This window comes from Saccopteryx bilineata, chromosome 7 (genome assembly GCF_036850765.1).
Source record: "Saccopteryx bilineata isolate mSacBil1 chromosome 7, mSacBil1_pri_phased_curated, whole genome shotgun sequence".
Classification (NCBI taxonomy): Eukaryota; Metazoa; Chordata; class Mammalia; order Chiroptera; family Emballonuridae; genus Saccopteryx; species Saccopteryx bilineata.
The window spans coordinates 42755381-42774976 of NC_089496.1; the positions used below are offsets into that span (position 1 = coordinate 42755381).

The 19596-nt window shown below is 45.7% G+C and overlaps 1 protein-coding gene across 5 annotated transcripts in view; it reads right to left on the reverse strand.

Moving 5' to 3' along the window:
• Positions 1 to 321: 321 nt before the first annotated feature.
• Positions 322 to 19596, reverse strand: part of OSBPL3 (oxysterol binding protein like 3) — a 190140-nt gene continuing 170865 nt past the window's right edge. For all 5 annotated transcript variants that reach the window (XM_066240312.1, XM_066240315.1, XM_066240313.1 and 2 more), the window contains 7 exons: positions 18834 to 18897; positions 14979 to 15057; positions 13730 to 13874; positions 10697 to 10841; positions 7299 to 7425; positions 4698 to 4820; positions 322 to 442 (listed from right to left, as the gene is read on the reverse strand). In XM_066240312.1, the coding sequence (XP_066096409.1) occupies positions 346 to 442; positions 4698 to 4820; positions 7299 to 7425; positions 10697 to 10841; positions 13730 to 13874; positions 14979 to 15057; positions 18834 to 18897 (780 nt within the window). In that variant the 3' untranslated portion in view covers positions 322 to 345. The remainder of the gene's footprint in view (positions 443 to 4697; positions 4821 to 7298; positions 7426 to 10696; positions 10842 to 13729; positions 13875 to 14978; positions 15058 to 18833; positions 18898 to 19596) is intronic.

Genomic DNA, 19596 nt, shown 5'->3' on the forward strand with positions numbered 1-19596 from the left:
AAATTTAATCTGAATTTTCCTAACCTTTGGAAAATTAGTGTTAAAGCTTCTTTTGCAACCCACACGCTAACATTCAATCTTTCATTTTTATTAAATATTTTGTATATTTATATAAAAAAGAAATATCGAGGTGTTTCTACATTGATATAAACAATCATGATAACATTTGAAATTGTAAAGAATGCTACCAAAGAAAATATATGCTTGGATACTTACAATGCTAAGCTAAGCACAAGTGATCATTCTAGATAACTTTTTCTAAATATACAGACACAGGTTTGTGGCTTCGGGAAGCCAACACAGGAGAAGTACAAGAATGTATTGTTCTTCTTTCCTTTTTTTTTTTTACCACAAGACAGGATGGTCCAGTTTGGAAAAACCAAGATCTTTCCTAAGTTCCAAATAGGTGCCGTTGCTCACCCACGAATCGTCGTCGGATTTCCTGTAAAGGATGAAAGAATGTCTTGAAGACTCTTGAAAGTACAGTCCTCTGCTCTCTCCCCGCCCCCTCCTCTCCTCTCCCACCTCCGCTCCCATTCCCACATGCCTGCAAGACCCGTGAGGGTCCAGTACCGGAGCTGTAGGGACGCTGGACTCCCGGAAACAGTTTTATTTCCGACTCTGACTTCTCAAACTTAGAGGCTGTCAAACATGGACCTTATAGGCCAGAAGATATAGCCACCTCCTTGGGTATGACTGTGTAAAAGCTAGGTTTTTACAACCAGGTTGTTCATATCAAGTGATAAGCTAACATTAAAACAAAAAGCCATCATTGTCTCGAGAAAACCGCCTTGGGTAGCTATTCTTTGACTAGATATTATGTTATACAAATCAAAATTCAAAAGCTACCAAAGAGTGAATAGCTACAAGTTTTCTTCCTACTCTAGTCTCCCATGAGTCTTTTCTGCTCCCCGCTCCCCCAAGTGAGAAGCCGGGGAAGGCAGACAGACTCCTGCATGAGCCATCCTCAGCGCCCAGGCCAACTTTGCTCCAATGGAGCCTTGGCTGTGGGAGGGGAAGAGAGAGATAGAGAGGAAGGAGAGGGGAAAGAGTGGAGAAGCAGATGAGCGCTTCTCCTGTGTGCTCTGGCCGGGAATCAAACCTGGGATTTCCACAGGCTGGGCGGACACTCTACCACTGAGCCAACTGGCCAGGGCCTCCCATGAGTCTTATCAGCTTCATTCTTTCAGAAAAATTTCATGCACACACACACAGGCACACACACATACACTACCCCTCTCCCATTTTTATTAAAAACTTGATTGATTGATTTTTAGAGAGAGGAGAGTGTGCGGGGAGGAGCTGATAGCATCAACTCATCGTTTATCGTATGTGCCTTGACCTGGGCAAGCCTGGGGTTTCGAATTGGGTTTTGAACCTGTGACTTCAGCGTCCCCGGTCAATGCTTCTTATCCACTGTGCCACCACAGGTCTGGCCACCCCTCTCCCATTTTTTACACCTGGTTGGACTGTGTGGTGTTCTCCCTCTTGAGTTTCTCTGATGTCACAATCCATATCAGAGGTCATTTTCCATTGTCACAATAAGGCCAACACACTCCAGCCCGAGGCCTAGTTCCAGCCTCTGCCTGTCTCTGCAGTGCCTGCTGGGACAGGACCCTGTCCTCCCGTGGCGGTGCCGTCTCGGGCTGCCTTCACGCTGCGGAGAGACCTCATGGCCTGCAGAGCCAGCAATGTCTCCCATTCGCCCTTTACAGAAAAAGCTGGGTGACCCTGGCAATAAGAGATTCCTCATTTTTAAATTAAATTTTTAAAAAATTTTAAAAGATTTTATTTATTGCCTAACCAGTGCAGTAGATAGTCAACCTGGAATGCTGAGGTCACCAGTTCGAAACCCCAGGCTTTCCCGGTCACAGCACATACAGGAAGCAACTACTATGAGTTGATGTTTCCTACTCCTCCCTGCACCCCTTCTCTCTCTGAAAAAAAAAATAAATAAATATATATAAGAATGATTTTACTTATTCATTTTAGAATGAGGAGAGAGAGAAAGGATGGGGGAGGAATGGGAAGCATCAACTTGCTTCTCGTATGTGCCTTGACTGGGCAAGCCTGGGGTCTTGAACCAGAGACCTCAGTATTCCAGGTTGACACCCCATCCACTATATCACCACAGGTCAGGGAGACACCTTTTTAAAAAAACAAAAACAAAAAACCAGTTAATTCCATTGTAGGAAGAAACCACAATTTAATAGGTACCCTACTGGTGGGCATTTGAGAAGTTGTTTTCAATCTCTAGCTATTATACACATTTATATATAATAATAGAATTATGCTATAATAACACAATATGCTATTTTATATGTACATAAGTAGTTACATTAAAAATTCCTGTAAGTAGAAGTACTGAGTCAAAGAGTATGTGTATTTGTAATTTTGCCTGATAATACCATTTGTTTTAAAAGCAAAGGTAGGGGCTGCCTGTTTTTCCACTCTCAGGAACGTAGATGTTTTCCATATTTCCTTTTCCTAATAAAGGGAAACAGCCTGGACGGGTGGTGGAGCAGTGGATCGAGCATCGGACTGGGATGCGGAGGACCCAGGTTCGAGCCCCGAGGTCGCCACCTTGAGCGAGGGCTCATCTGGTTTGGGCAAGAGCTCACCAGCTTGAGCCCAGGGTCGCTGGCTCAAGCAAGGGGTTGCTCGGTCTGTTGAAGGTCTGTGGTCAAGGCCCGTATGAGGAGGCAATCAATGAACAATTAAGGTGTTGCAAAGCGCAATGAAAAACTGATGGTTGATGCTTCTCATCTCTCCGTTCCTGTCTGTCTGTCCCTGTCTATCCCTCTCTCTGACTCTCTATCTCTGTAAAAACAAACAAACAAACAAAAACAAACAAAAAAAATAAAATAAAGGGAAACAATAAGGGATGTATCTAATAAAGGAATGTGTCTAAAATGAGCCAATCTGTGTATCGGATACTTTACCACAAAACCAAGCTGCCCAATTCCGCCCAAGCTCTAGCTTGCACTTGAAATTCCCGGGAGGTTTCCATTGCTCCGCAATGGAAAATAGAGTGTGAATAAAAATAGTCAAGGCCCCCCATTCCTGGCTGTCACCTCCTTCCCAGGATCACGGCTGCTGAAGGCTCCTGCCTTCTCTCCAGCCTTCCCTCTGCCACATCCAGCACTCTGACAATCTCACAGACAATCGGAAGGAAGGAGGCAGCAGCCACCGCCTCTCGGCTGCGGCTGCGCTCAGAACTCTTCTCTTCCATATAAAATTCCTAAACTACACTGACAGCCTAGACATTTTACAGCATGCATTTAAATGCTCACTGGCTTCCCATCAGGCTCCATAGATGTTGTGAAGCCATTTTTGATGCTTCCCCATTAGATCAAGTTGATGAATCTCTTTACCTAGATCTTGAGACAGTTTGGTTGCCCACAAGTTTTAACAGGTCTGAAAAATACTGTAACAAACATCTTTATATATGCAGATTCTCCTCGTTTAAAAATGACACCAGATGATTTATGAAAAAAAAAAAAAGAACTGACCTACTTAAGGGTGTATGTGTGTGTCTATCAACTGATCAGTCTGTTCATCTATCCATTTATCTATCCCTTGCTTTTTTCCTAAAAAAATAATTTAAGGTCTTATTTTAAAATATCTACACGAAGTTATGAATATTTTTGGATGAAACTCTGGTGAGTTAATCTTCCCTCGCTCACATCCCGAGTTTATAAAAGTGGTCGGCAGGCATCTGGCAAAATCCACATTAACTTTAGAGGGAAAAGCACTGTTTTGGGGGACAAAGCATTACTCACTGCTATTTTGCTGTTTCAGAATACAGATTTTATCACTGCTGTGACAGACTAGTCAATAATTCCTCTAAACACGGAAGTGTTTCTGCTGCCCATTAAAAAACAATGTCAATCCACCCAAACAACAAAACCCTGGTTGTCCTGAAAGAAAGACATGCTGGGAGGGCGAGGGCAGAAGCCCAGGACTTTTCTACATGTGCCTGTTTAATGCTGATTAAAAATAAAAAAAGAATAAATAACAAACCCCTAAAAACCATATAGAGCTCTGGCCCAGTAGTCCAAGAGCCAGGCCCCCGTCCGGGACATGCCATGGGGTCCTTCCGCAGGTCCACTCTGTTCCCCGTGTCTCTGTTTCCTCCCAGTGAAAACAAAAGACGGGGTGAAGGAGGCCCCTTCTGCAGCTTTACGTCTATTTGTAACAAGATCTTCTCGGGAAGTTATTTTAAAATGGATAGTGTTCCAGATCCCAGTTCCAAAGTGCGTTGGAGCTTCTGAGATCTCGACTACTTGGACCTTCCATTTTGGTAACCGGTGAGGTCATCATTAATTACCTCTGTTGCTGTGTGAAATAGGCCTAGGTGGGTGGCCAAGCGTGGACACGGATTTAACAAGCTGCCCGGGCCTTGGGCGCCAAGCTAGGGCGCCTCGTTGCTTCTCCCACAGGCACCTCCTGAGCGTTTCCTCTGGAGACTCGCCGGGCTAGGTGCTCAGAGGCGGCCGGCACACAGCAAAGGGTGCAGAAAAGCAGACACGACTGCTGGGAAGGGCAGAGGATGGGACAGCCGAGAGCCACGCGTCACAGAAAGTCGCCCTGCACACTCTGAAGACGGAGAAACATCCAGAACGCGCTCTTCACACCAGAAGCATCAGGTGTCGCCAGCAGCCATCCACCCACAGCCACGGGACCCAGGCACTCACCTGAAAAACCGTGGCTGGTGTTCCACGTTCTTTTCTTCCAAGACTCGCCGCCTTTCCCTCTGGAGCTGTTCAATCCTCTGCTTTTGTACCTCAGCTTCTTCTACGTTCCCTTCCTCTAGAAACCTGAAGCGTCGAGGGAAAAAACACAGGGATCTGCACTCCACAGAAAGAGAACTCTCATTCTTGCTGGAACTGCCAGTGCCCAAACTGGATGTCCCCAACGCGTTCCCGTGTGTGTAACACCCTTCTCCAACCCTTCAAACAATATTCGGAGGCAGTTAGGGAAGAGAATTATTTTTTGAATTGGCGATCTAGATATGGTTCAAAAAAAAACTGTATCTTTTGCATAAAAAGTAATTGTCTCTAATTCTTTCTACCTGTTTCCTTCCCAGCCCACCCACCTTCACTGTCCCACAGGCAAACCACTGTTGTCAGTTTCTAGTGCATTCTTCTAGAGATTCTTTACATATAGAAAGCAAGCATTTCTGTAGCTTCTTGCCACTCCCCCCCTTTTGAAACTATAAATGGTAGCACAGTCTGTGCCTTGGTTTCTTTTGTTCTATTTTTTATTTAACAATCCAAAGTGAGGCAAACGTAATTTTATGGTTGTGAGGACGCGAAACACAGAGTCCGTTCTTGTATCGTTATTTAGTAATTGTTTTATTTTCCACACGAACAACTGTAAACCAACTTTTCCCTCTCTCTGTATATCTTGGAGCTCTTTCTTGGTAGCATACAGACATCTTCATTTTTAAACAGCTGTATAACTGTCAACTGTGTGGAAATACCTGAATTTATTTAAACTGTTTCCTACTGATAGACATTTGGGATGTTCTCAATTTTTTAATGCTACAATTAATGGGGCAGTGAATGACCAGGTATGTCAGTCATTTTGCACATGGGTTAGTATACCTGTAAGGAGAAATCTCCAGAAGTGAAACTGCTGGGTTAAAAAGTGAGCCTGTAATATATATATAGAGTATAACCAAACTGCCCTTTATGGGGATTACAGCAGTTTATATTGCCAGCAACAATGTTACTAGAGTGCCTTTTCCCCATAGCCTCAGAGCGCACCACGGTTTTGAATCTTCGCCATCCGATAGGTTAAGAAATGGTATGTCAATGGGGTTTTAAAAATTTGCATTTTTTTGAGTGAGACGAATCATCTTTTCATGTTTAAGGGATATCTGCATTTCTTATTTTGTGAACTGTTCATTTTCTTACGTCAGTTTTTAAAAATGAGTTGGACTTGATTTCTAGAACTCATTCATGAAATGAGGTGCAAATAGAGATTTCTCAGTTTGTTATTTATCTTTTGACTCTGAGTATATATTTTATTTAATAAAGAAGGATGTGTGTCTGTTTAAATATAGTAAAATTTTACCCTTTTTTTTTTTTTTTTTCCTATCTTGGTTTTGAGTCTTAACCAGAAAGGCCTTAGGGGGAAGGATAATTTTTTCCACCTCACAGAGGAGGAAACTGAGGCTGAGAGACATGAAAAGACTTATGTGTCACGCAGCTTGTTTGCAGCAAGCAGAGAACCACAAGTTAGATCTCAGGGACCCAGAGTAATTCAAATTCTAGGGGTGGAGGAGGTGGATGCCTGTTACTCTTTCGAACATATGGGTTTTTTTAAATTTTAGTTGAATTTCCACACAGTTGACAGTTATACAGCTGTTTAAAAATGAAGATGTCTGTATGCTACCAAGAAAGAGCTCTAAGATATACAGAGAGAGGGAAAAGTTGGTTTACAGTTGTTCGTGTGGAAAATAACACAATTACTAAATAATGATACAAGAACGGACTCTGTGTTTCGCGTCCTCACAACTGTAAAATTACGTTTGCCCCATCTTGGATTGTTAAATTAAAAATAGAACAAAAAAAAAAAACAAGCACAGACTGTGCTACCGTTTATAGTTTCAAAAGGGAGGGAGTGGCAAGAAGCTACAGTAATGCTTGCTTTCTATATGTAAAGACTCTCTAGCCTGACCGGGCGGTGGCGCAGTGGATAGAGCGTCGGACTGGGATGCGGAAGACCCAGGTTCAAGACCCCGAGGTCGCCAGCTTGAGCGAGGCCTCATCTGGTTCGAGCAAAGCTCACCAGCTTGAGCCCAAGGTCGCTGGCTCAAGCAAGGGGTTACTCAGTCTGCTGAAGGCCCGCGGTCAAGGCACGTATGAGAGAAGGCAATCAATGAACAATTGAGGTGTTGCAATGCACAACGAAAAACTAATGATTGGTGCTTCTCATCTCTCCGTTCCTGTCTGTCTGTCCCTGTTTAACCCTCTATCTGGCTCTCTCTCTGTCTCTGTAAAAACAAACAAACAAAAAAAAGAATCTCTAGAAAAAGGTATAAAAATAAACACTCTTTTGCTGTTTTATTAGAAACAGGCTCTACTTATGAGGAAAGTCACGCCACACCCATATCTAAGCTGGGTCCTGTTCCTTCCATATGACTGCTTCCAGTCCCCCTGAACCTCTACTCCTGATGACATTATCTGTCTCTCTCAGGCTCCTCTGGTGCCCCGGGAGCTGTTAACAGTTTTTATTAAAATAAGTTTTACATCTCTGGAGACAAAGACTGAAGAAAAAAAAATCCTTACCTTTGGTCTGGCCTGAATCGAGTGTCAGTAGGGGGCAATAGAGTCTTGGTCAACGGGTCGAGCTCATTCAATTCTAGTGCGAACTGTGTGAAGCCGTAATACTGCTCATAGCCTTTTGGCATCGGATCTATAAGAAAAAGAGGCCATTCGTTCCTAACTTGCTTGTCATTTATGTCACATATTAATTCCTTCAACCTTTTCCATCTCAGACCAGCTGTAATTTTTCTCTCTCAGCTCTGAATGCTTCCATGTCTATTAAAATATTCTGGTGAACAGAGAGGGGTTAAATAAGTCCCTGTAAATTTTCCTCTCTGTGAATTTTCTTCTACCTACAAGGATAAGGCCTCCTCTGTGGGGTCACACAGCACAGTTATAAGATGCTGTGACATTTCTATACTGTTTAAGCTGTAAAAATAATTGGTTACTAAAATCAACATGTTAAAAAGAACTCTGGGTCCCTTTTTCCTAACAAGACTGTCACTCTAGAGAACGCATTTTTCATTTGTGAGACGTTAAATTCTCCTAACACTCTGTCCACTACTAAGATAGTGTTGAACTCCTAGCAAGCGGTCAGTAAACGTTACACTTTCCTCCACACCTGCCCTCCTCACTAACTCTCGCCCTTCCGAAGCTTACGTATTTTAACTTAGAACCATCTCAGCAAAAGCCAGGAGTAAAGATGGCGTATGCTGGCAGAAGCACAGCCAGCTGGAACTGAAGGGAACAGAGAAGACGAGGCAAGAGGAAGAATGGCTGTTGGACTACAGGCATTCTCCGGGACGGGACCACAGAGCCATCCAGCTGCAAGTATGTCATCCTTCAGAGAAGGCGGAGAGTGACTGAAGGTGACTCAGAGATCATCAGGCGGCCACTCCCAGGACAGGCCCAGACTGCATGGGCCCGGGGGGGGGGGGGGTAGGGGCAAGGCCACCTCCACCTTTCAGAGGGTGAGGCCATAGCCGCAGCTTCAACATGCCAGGCTCCACCACCCAGAACCTTGGGGGTCCCTGGGGGCAGGGCCACTGCCCCAGGGGACCAGAGCTTAGCCATCGAACCAGAGAGGATTACATCTTAAGATCGAATGGCATTTTTTTTCCCTTGCTAGTTTTAGGCTTGCTTGGGGGCCTGTCATCCCTTCCTTTTTCCTGTGTGTCCCTTGTGGAATGCCTCCCCTATGCCTGTCCCACCACTGTATTCTGGAAGCACATTTTAGGTTCACAGGCTCACAGTGGGAGAGGCTGAATCACACCTCAGGCCTCACTCATATCTGATTCCAAGGATATTTAGCCGAGGCTATGTGGAATTTGGGGTTGGTGCTGAAACGAGAAGACTTTGGGTGGCTGTTGGGATGGAATAGACATATTTGGCACGTAAGAAGGACAGGAATTTGGGGGGGCCAGGGGCAGAACGTTATGGACTGAATGTGTGTATCTGCCCAGAATTCATAAGTTGAAGCCCTACCTACAGTGTGGCTGTATTTAGAGATGGGGGCTCTAAGGAAGTAATGGAGGTTAAATGAGGTCAGAAGGGTGGGGCCCTGACGCACGGCTGTCTGCGAGCCAGGAGATCCGCACCAGAGCTCACATTTGCCGACACCTCCATCTTTGGTCTCCCAGCCTCCAGAACTATGAGGAGATAAATTTCTGTGAGTAAGCCACCCAGTCTGTGGTATTTTGTTACAGCAGCACATGCAGTTGTACTGCCTGAGCTTGAATTCCAGCTAAAAAGTCAAGGTAGAAATGCCCAAATTTACATATTGAGCAAATCAGACATAGGTCAATAAGATCACCCCTAGTTCATATAAACAAACGCAAATGCTTTCCATGAACTTCTGCAGACCATGTTTTGAAGTTTCAGAAGACCTTTTTGTCTAACTTCTGTGTATACCAGGCATGAAAATCTCAGCAAAGCTTCTTAACGTGCCCTCAAAGATCTCTCACAGTCTCCATCCACCAGAGTGAAGACAGTGGTTTTCCTTGGAGATGGGCCAGGGATGCTCACGGCCAAGGCAGAGACGTAGCACCAGTGAGTGACAATGATGACAAGAATAACAGCTTGTAGTGTTATTTCATCAAAGGTCTATGTTCACACCCAGAGAGGACGGTAGCTCTCCTCTGAGATGCAGACTTCAAGCAAAGGAAAGTGAATGTGTCACTCGCAGAAACTGACACGTGCAGCTAGGACAGCGGCCATGGGTGCCAATTCATTCAACTTCATGGGAACCTCTGCGACGGAGGGAGGTGTGGCTGCTACCCACTGACAGAGACAGCTGGCTGCTTTTTCTACAGTCAGTCATCTCCCTTTCTTACTTGCTAATGGGCAACTGCTCTGGTCAGCTGGCATCGTGCCCACTGTGGGGGATGAGTCTGAACCCATCTGACTCTCTCCTGCCTGCCCAGTTGCTCAGGATTGGCTGTGGGGTGGGTGTGGGGTGGGTTTGGACCATGCCAGGCTGACACGTTTACTGGGGGACCCTAGGAAACACTTCATTCCTGAGAAAAGAGAGGCACAAATGAAGAAAGCTCTTTTCTCCTTTCTTCCTGCTGAGTGAGCTGTCACGTGGGGGTGATATTGAGTCGTGTTGACCACTTACACCCAGGAGAAGAACAGCAGTGCCATATTGGGAGTGACAGATGCACCCTCAATGATCTGTGCTCTTAACACAGGCTAGCTGCCTCTCGTCAACCCTGGGGCCACCCACCGCCTCACTTCTTATTAAGTATTAATACATCTCCTGTGGTGTAAGCCACGATTACAATGGTTTTCTTGTTTTGTTTTGATCAGCCTAAAGCATCTTAACGGTGGCCCCTCAGAACAAGGGTTTTAACATGTGACCACGACCGGGGAACGTAGGTAACCAGATCAGAAGATGAACTAAAGTTTTAAAACCCTCTGGCGACCTGGTATGAAGGTCTGGCTTCTCTAGTCCTCCCCACCACGGCTGCTGCGAGGGCTCAGCATCCTGGTGGCATGACAGAGCAATGACAAGTGACCCGTGGTGCTGGATGAAGCTGGGAGACCCCTCAGTCCCGCAGAACCCCCAGGTCACTCCGCTTTCCCGGTGACGTTGTTCTCTTTGTCCTACTCTGGAGTGACTTCTTGTACTCCACTGATCCCCCTTCCTGGCGCCCAGTACAGGCACAATAAGGATGTGTACTGACTGGAAGACAGTGACCATGGACTAGCAATGGTGAGGAACCCGGGACCTCCCAGCCCAGTAGAGGTATTGTTGATAAGCATGGAAATAAGTCTGAGATACAACCAGGGGAAGGAAAGAACGACGGCTAGTGCCAAGTTCAAAGCAGGCTGGAGACCCGGATGGACACTGCCGCCCGCCCACCTGCGGCTGCCCTGGCCACGCCCCCGCCCCCGCCGGGCGGACAACCCGGGATACTGACTTGCTCTCCACACGCAGGAGGAGGAGGACGCGCCACCGCAGTAGATGCTCTCGTGCCACTTCCCAAAGAGCCGGTGCACGGCTTTCCCACTCTTGTCAAACACCGTGCCCTCAATCTCGCGGGAGTTGGTGCTCCAGTATTTTGCCTAGGAGTCAAAGGGGAGTCGTCTGGTTAGTATTTTGGGGTCAACTTATTATAGATGTTAAGAAGACAAAAAAACAAGGAGAGAAAATGAACCACGAGAATAATTCGACATTGCATATAGTCTGCCAGTTCTGGATTCTTTTTTTTTTTTTAATCACAGTTCTAATTATTTAATAAAAAATCTATAGCTAACCCTTTATTTATAGTTTACAACTCAATGTACCAAAATTTGATATATGTGTGTATGTGTAAGGTACATTTCCCCCTACTTTTTCTACATGCAGAATAAGAAGGAAAAGCTCAGTTCTTCTCCATCAGGCAAGAAGTGTGGCTGGCCTTACGTCCCCACCTCTGCCTGGGACAGTGTCCCCTGGCTCTCACTGTGGCTCTCTATTGTAATTTAAAAGAAACGTAATTTTTTTTTCTATGAAGGAACAAGTCGGTCTTTCGTAAACCAATTAAGGTGGCTGTTTTGACAACCAACAAATTTTCAGTTCCTTCTATCATTTCCCCCTTCCAAAATCTAGATCTGTTCATACAACCCACAGGAACCTTACACAACCCGTATTCGCATTGTGGTTTGTCCGGGTTCTGAGACCAGCTCAGCTCAGCTCAATCTGGTGGTGTTTAAACAGTACTACGTCGTTCCCAGCAGAGGGCGCTCCACTCCCTACACTTGATGTTTTCCCTCCAAATCTCCCAATTACCTGGCTGCCCTTAAAAAACTCCCTGCTAAAAAAAGACAAAGCATTACTCCATAAATCAAAAATCCTAGTCCTATTTTCAGCCAAAACAGAATCCATATTTGGAAACCAATAAAGTTGAGTGGCGTTTTCAGGCCATATTCTGATGGGCTGGCTTCCCCATTCCAAGTCTGTGGCAAATACGGGAGGAAGCGGAGTAACTCAGCCTCTCGACCTGGGTCCGAAATGTAAAAGTAAGTCCTCCCTCGTGTCATGTAAAAATGAGGGGAAAAGATATAAACACTGCTCTGCCCTCCTCAGTTTATTCCAAAGCAGGAGTCAGATCTGGTTTTTTTTTTTTCTTTACAGATATTTGTCAATAAATCCAATGGTGGCAGCAGGAAGGGACACCCCAGAGGGCGGCCGTCCTGTTCCCCCGGTAACACCTGCAGCCGCTTTCAGGTTCAACTCGGGAAACACGCCCGGGTTCTAACCCCTCTCACCTCTCATGGCTACAAAGGTCTACCCTCGGGTCCTACGGGGACCAGTACCAGGTGGGTGGCAGAGAGGGGAGTCACGCACATTTCCTCAGGGAAAAGGCTGAGAACTAGGTGCGCTCACCCAGGGCAGGGGGGGGGGGGGCACGGATTCCTGCTCCAGGCTGCCTTTGGCTTCTTTTTTGTGGAGGGTTTTAGATGAAGCTTTCAATTCAGGGCCATTTTTATTTTATGCCAAGTCACGGCTAGCTTTCTGTCTGACTCCAACCCAGTTGGACTTATAGGGAAGAGCTCAGTCCACCTCTCCCTAATGTCCCCCACCAGCGACAGGGGGTACAGAGAGGCACCCCACCAAATTCCACAACTGGAACCTAGCGTCTCGGCTTAGAATTTTTATTTTAATTCAGTGCAAATATTTTTTTTTGAGGAAGGTTATACTTTAAGGCCATTTTAAGTAGTATTTTTTTAACAGCAAGAGGAAATCTGAGGAGGAAGAAAGTTAGAAGGGCTCCGTACAGAGCAGGTGGGAGGGGAGGCAGCCCACAGCCTGCTTCCTGCCTCAGGCCAGTCTGGTCGTTCACCCTGTGGCTGGGCCTCTGCCGGGAGCCAGGCACCCTCTCTGGGCGTCAGGCTACAGCCGTACTCAGGGCAGGCCAGGCTTTTGCTTCTCGGGAGCCAGGAATGGCAAGGAGGGTGTGGGAAACAGAAAATAAACAGGTAAACCATCAGGGAGCGAGCTGACTACAGACAGTAACAAAAACTGAAGAAAATGGGATATGACAGAAAGTGACCAACAGGATGGGGCAGGCGACAGAAGGATCTGGGGAGAGGGGTCCAAGCTGAGGAAACGAAGAGGGGAGAGAGAGAGAGAGAGAGGGCCAGTGTGGTCAGAGGCCAGTGAGGGCGGACAGGGATGCAGGGCCGGGAGGAGCTGAGGGTGGAGAACAGTGAGGGTGGTGTGTGCGTGCATGTGCACGCGTGCGTGGCCTTGAAGGGCGGGCTGGGGAGGGCCAGCCGGGCAGGGTTGTGGGCTGTTGTAAGGACGCATGCTTTCACTGCGAGAAAGATGGAAGCTGTCAGAGGAGCTGGGCAAATATGATACAACTTCCATTTTTGAAAAACACTGTGGTAAAACATACATAACAAAATTTACCATTTTAACCATTTCCAAGTGTACAATTCAGTGGCATCAAGAGCATCATCATGTTGTGCAGTCATCCCCTTCTATCTTTCCAGAAACTTTTCATCTTCCCAAACTGAAACTCTGCCCATTCGACAAGAGCTCCCCAGGCCCACTCCCCGGAGCCCTGGCCTCCGCATTCCATTCTGTCTCTACGGCTCTGACCGCTCTGGGGACCACATAGGAATGAAACCATACAGTGTTTGTCCTTTTGTGTCTGGGTGACTTCACTCAGCAGAATGTCTTCAAGGTTCATCCACGTTGGAGCACTACGACTTGTGTTTGGAAAGGTCCCTCTGGCTGCTGCCCTGAGGACAGAGCTGAGGGGAGGTGGGTGGAGGGGTGGGGGGCAGGAGGAGCCACGGCCCTGGTCCTGGTCCCAGTGAGACAGGTGGGGCAGGGCGGGGAAGCCTGGCCTTGCTTGTCTGCTGGCACAAAAGCGAATGTGACGAGCTCCCCAGATCCCGGTGCCTGAGGCCCGGCTGTGCCAAGGCCTTGCCAGGGTCAGGCCCCCAGGGCCACCGCTCACCTTTATAAAGTTCACTTTGCAGTAGCAGGAGTCATCACTCAGGTTCCTGATGACAATCTCTCCGTAGTGCTCGATCCACCTCTGCCCACTTAGGATGTTGTGGATGCAGGAGGTGACTTTGTTCCATTCAAAATGGTCCCCGAAACTAGAGGAGGAAAGGGGAGAGGAATGGTTCCCAGAGCCAGCAGCAAATGCAAGCAAGCACTGCTGTTTCAAAAACAAGTCATGTAACCAATGCCTCCCGAGGACGCGCTGAGGGTTCGCTCTCCATCCAGGGAGGCGCACCTGCCACGGAAGACAACTGCCGTCAGACTCAGCACTCCGCAAGCTGCCTGCGGCCTCGTGACAGCCGGTGACCTCCTGGGACAACCTGCTCCCTCCTTTGACACAGGAGGGAACCGAGAGCTTGACGTCACTTGTCTAACGTTCCCAAACAAGGGAAGGGAAGTGGCAATGGAAGGTGTAGGGGTTTCTCACAATCTCTCTCTCCTCACACATATATGTGTGCACACATATGTATGTGTGGATATGTAGGCACATACATGTGTACACACATGTATCTGATACGTAAATCTGAAGATACATATATATCTTTTACAGTGAGAAAGTATTCAGACACTGCTTACAGAGATAAATAGTAATTATGAGGATGACGGTAATAAGACCAAACGCTTACACGGCACAGACCCTGTGCCAAGCACTATTTTACGTGCTTTGCGTATATTATCTGGTTCACCTTCACAACAGTCCTATGACGCAGACGGTTCATCATCCCCAGTTCACAGATGACAGCCCTGGAGAGGGGGAAGGCTGGGCACCCCCAGGGTCTGCAGCCGGCAGGTGGCAGAGGGTGAGCTCAGGGCCCGGCAGCCTGGCTCCAGAGGCCGTTTTGTGTCATGACTAAGTAGGAATGGTCCCTGGAAGATCAAGGCCGTATCTTCCTTATAGGAATTTTGACAGTGAGGCACGACAACACTGTTCAAGAAAAACCACCATTTTTAATTTTGTTAGAATGTAGAAATGAGTTTTTTAAAGGTGTCTTTTCAGGGGACTTTGGTCTGCAGGAAGCATTTTCATTTGAAAGAATAAAATGTGAGGTTGTCAATAATAAGGAACATTTGAACTTACTGTCAAAGGGGTTTTAAAAATAGCAGACACTCAACACCTTGGGAGACAGTGGGCATTCTGTTCCTAAAGATGCTTTCTTGGCCCTAACTTCTAGAAAGTTCCTGACCACAGAAGGACTTACGCTGGCAGAGTCACATGGGTTACGCCGATGGGAACAATTTCCATGGATTTGCCCCAGAATTTGTTTTTCCATCTCACGTCTGGAATGAAATTAAACCAAATATTACATGTGCGGCAGGAGAGCTAGGTAGGTCAGCATTCTTAAACTGCATAAATGATCAGTTGTGAGACAGAGCAATCTCTCCATAATAAACCAGTTATCACACAGGGTAACTTTTTATGCTCTGTAAGGACCACCAGGAACAGAACCTGGAAAACTGAAATGAGAAGATGAAGTCCCTCCCTTGGGAGAACTCACAGGTTAGAACTGGGTATGCTGTAAGGTGAACTGAAGCCAGGGAGGAGTGACCGACCGACGGGCGTGGGGAAAGCATCAGAAGAGGCTTGTCTAAGGGGCCACTAAGACTGGGCTTTAAAGACCAAGCAGGAGTTCACCAGGCAAAGCAAACGCGATTGAAGATGGAAGACATAGCTTGTTCAAGGGGGGTGGGGGGGCACCTGGTGTGTCTCGGTCCTAGGGGTCTCAGATTGTCCAGAAAAGACTGGAAAGACAGATCTAGTACAAAACACAGCGGGCTCTACAGCCTGGCTAGGAAGTGTGTTCAGTGTGCGCTGGGAGAAAATGAGGTATTTGTTTGGACGGAGAACTGATGTCAGTAGATTCAGACTCTGCAGAGACAGCTGGCAGAAAGGTGAAGAATGGCACAGCAGCACAAGAGATGAGAAGCAGGTGACAAGTTACAAAGCTACTGTAGTCGCTTGCTCAAGGTAAACTAGGATGAAGTGAACCAGGACAGGAGTGGTGGGGATGCAGTGGGAAGTAATGATCCCAGAACCATTGAAGAAGTAGAAATCTTATTAGGCGGCAAATTAGATGCAGATTTTGAATTACAGGGAGAATTTGTGGATGATTACAGACTTAAAATTTTCACGAATGGTGGTGCTAACAGGGGCCAGGGAATAGACACAGAGAGGCAGAGACAGCTCTCTCTTTGGCTAAACTGATGTCATTTCAGACCACGCGGGAGGAGAGGTGAAAATAGGGAGGCCAGTAGGGGCCACGGCCACAGTCTAGGAGAGAGTGGGCTGGGACCAGGAAGCCCCTGGCCACACATTACATGATTCCATTTACATGAAATATCCAGAATAGGTAAATTTATAAGGACAGAGACTAGGTTAGCGGCTAAGGATAGAAGAGGCTCATGGAAATTGGAATTTGGGGTGGGGAGGATATTTGCTAAATTGTTTGTTTGTTTGTTTTGAGTGATGAAAATGTTATAAAATTGATTGTGGTGATGATTGTACAACTCTGTGAATACACAAAAAACCATTGACTATCTCAATAATGCTGCTACAAAAAGAAAAGATGACTGGCTGTTTAAAGCAAAAACAGCAGCAATGGCCTGACTAGACGGTGGCGCAGTGGATAGAGCATTGGACTGGGATGTGGAGGACCCAAGTTCGAGACCCTGAGGTCACCAGCTTGAGCGCGGGCTCATCTGGTTTGAGCAAAGCTCACCAGCTTGAGCCCACGGTCGCTGGCTTGAGCTTGGGTTCACTCGGTCTGCTGTAGCCCTCCGGTCAAGGCACATATTGAGAAAACAATCAATGAACAATTAAGGAGCCACAACGAAGAATTGATGGTTCTCATCTCTTTCCCTTCCTGTCTTTCTGTCCCTATCTGTCTCTCTTTCTGACTCTCTGTCTCTGTCACAAAAACAAAACAAAACAGCAGCAATGTATTGCCAGTTTTAAAACATACATGAGTTAAATGTACGTCTACAACAACACAAAAGGTTGGGAGAGGGAAATGGAAGTATATTTTGTAAGTTTCTTATAATACAGACGAAGTGGCATATTACTGGAAGGTAGACTGTGATACATTAAATATATATAATAAGAATACTAAAGTAACAACCAAGCAATGAAACAAAGAGGCTTAACTAATAAGCCAATAAAGGAGATATATGGGAAGCATAGAAAGTACTCAGTCTAAAAGAAGGCAAGAAAAAAAGAAAAAGGGAAACAACAAACAGAAAACAAGAGGCCAGATATAAACCCAACTACATCAGTAATCACAATAAATATAAACGGCCTAGACACCTTAATTAAAATGCAGAGAAATGTCAGATTGGATTTATAAAACAAGATTTGGGAGCCATGGGCCTATGGGTATAGGTGGAACTGCCACCAAAAAGCTGATGAGCCTGACCAAGCGGTGGCACAGTGGATAGAGTGTTGGACTGTGATGCAGAGGACGCAGGTTCGAGACCCCAAGGTCGCCAGCTTGAGCGTGGGCTCATCTGGTTTGAGCAAAAAAAAAAAAAAAAAAAAAAGCCCATCAGCTTGAACCCAAGGTCGCTGGCTCCAGTAAGGGGTTACTCGGTCTGCTGAAGGCCAGCGGTCAAGGCACGTATGAGAAAGCAATCAATGAACAACTAAGGTGTTGCAATGCGTAATGAAAAACTAATGACTGATGCTTCTCATCTCTCTCCGTTCCTGTCTGTCTGTCCTTGTCTATCCCTCTCTCTGACTCACTCTCTGTCTCTGTAAAAAAAAAAAAAAAAAGGCTGATGAGTAGAAAGAAAAGGAAGCCGAGGAGAAAACTGAGTAAGGAAGGCGCACTCAGGAACGACCTGGAGAAGACCCTTCCCGTTATGTAACCCGTAACAATAAAGGACTTACAAGGTCAACGGCACTTAGCAATTAGGAGTTTAGGGAGCTTATGAGAATTATTTTCAGGCTTTTAGCAAAGGTTAGAGAAGTTTCTAATCAAGCTTAATTTCTAAACTTTAGTAGCAAAGGTTCAGAAAAGAAACTAGAGTACCTATAACCTAAACTGGTAAAACTGATTGTCTCCAAAGAGGAGCCAATGTGCAGAAAGAATTTTTTTTTTTTTTTTTACAAAATACTCTTTCATATCTTTTAAATTTTATAGATGTATTTTTTTAAAAGGGAATGTGGCAAATCAGGTGTTATTACTGTCAGCAGAGAAAAACATTTTGAAAACTAACGTGGACATGTTGATGGGAAACCCAGGACGCCCCCAGTTTCTTTCCATAGTGCACTCTGACTTGTGAGTGAATGAGTGAACGGAGTTACTTAATCCATTTAGGAAATACTGGTAGCCTTATTTACACTTCAGAAAAACCCATACCTTCCCAAATCCAAAAAAGAAATTGAATATAAGAAGAAACTTCAAATTGATAAAAAAAAAAGTCAGCCACGTAAAGTGCTTTGACAGATAAAATTTAAAAGTTTAAAAGCAAAAACCCCTCTGCTATCTAAGCTCTGATAAATAACTGCCAATATTGTGTGTCTTTTGAAATGCAAGGCATTTCAAGTCCCTATGAATAAGATAGGGAAAATGTCACAGGATTAAACGGCGGCAACCCGAAGATTGAGTTGTTGTTTTTTTTATTTTATTCATTTTAGAGAGGAGAGAGAAAGGGAGAGAGAGAGACAGAGAGGGAGAAAGAGAGGAGAGAGAGACAGAGAGAGAAGGTGGGGAGGAGCTAGAAGCATCAACTCCCATATGTGCCTTGACCAGGCAAGCCCAGGGTTTCAAACTGGCGACCTCAGCATTTCCAGGTCGACGCTTTATCCACTGCGCCACCACAGGTCAGGCTGATTGAGAACTTTTTTAAAAAAAGGAACCACTAAGTTATCCCTCCTGGCTCCTCAATTGTGTATTAGACAAACATGAGTTACTGTTCGGAGACCTGGCAAGAACATGAGCAGATCCTTACAGCAAGCCCACCTATAGTCTTAACAAGCATTCAACAGCAGTTCCTTAATACAATAAATCTAGAACATCACCAACAAAAGGTGGGGGCCAAATACATAAGCACATTACCTTGCCAGAAAACAAAATTTTCAGACTCCGCATGACATGCTGAGATAGGTGGGTGGTGGCTGACCTGATAGGGACAAGGGACAAAAACAAACAAACAAACAAACAATTAGTAACTTCTGTGCCTTGTGGAGTCCATTCTCTCTCTCTTGCCTTGAGATGTAACAATGCCCACTATCTAAGTCAGCGGTTCTCAACCTGTGGGTCACGACCCCAGCAGGGTCGCCTAAAGCCATCGGAAAATACATAATGCATATCAGGTATTTACATTCCGAATCATAACTGTAGCAAAATTACAGTTATGAAGTAGCCACCAAAATTATTTTTTGGTTTGGGGTCACCGCAACATGAGGAACTGTATTGCGGGGTCACGGCATTAGAAAGGTTGAGAACCACTGGTCTAAGTGAATGAACGCTTTGTTAGTTTTCTTTCAACAAATCTGTCCTTAAGAACGTGCTCCCAATACAAACAGTTCCCAGTGGCTCACGTTCATTAGAGATGAGAAGACACTGGGTGAAGAGAAGCCTCTGGAAGCCTCAGAAAGCAGCGGCCAAGTGGCAAGTGCTGAGGACAGAGACATGCTTTGAAAGGCGTGAAAATAAGAACGGGGACACACAAGGGCTGCCACTCATAAACCCTATGATCTGACATTGGCTACTTGTGCCAAAATCCCCATTAGCTGTCCAGAAAGTACTTGCGCTTAATTAAATGATCAAATCATACGTATTTTTAAATGCTACAGGTAAGCAACACAAAACCTGACTA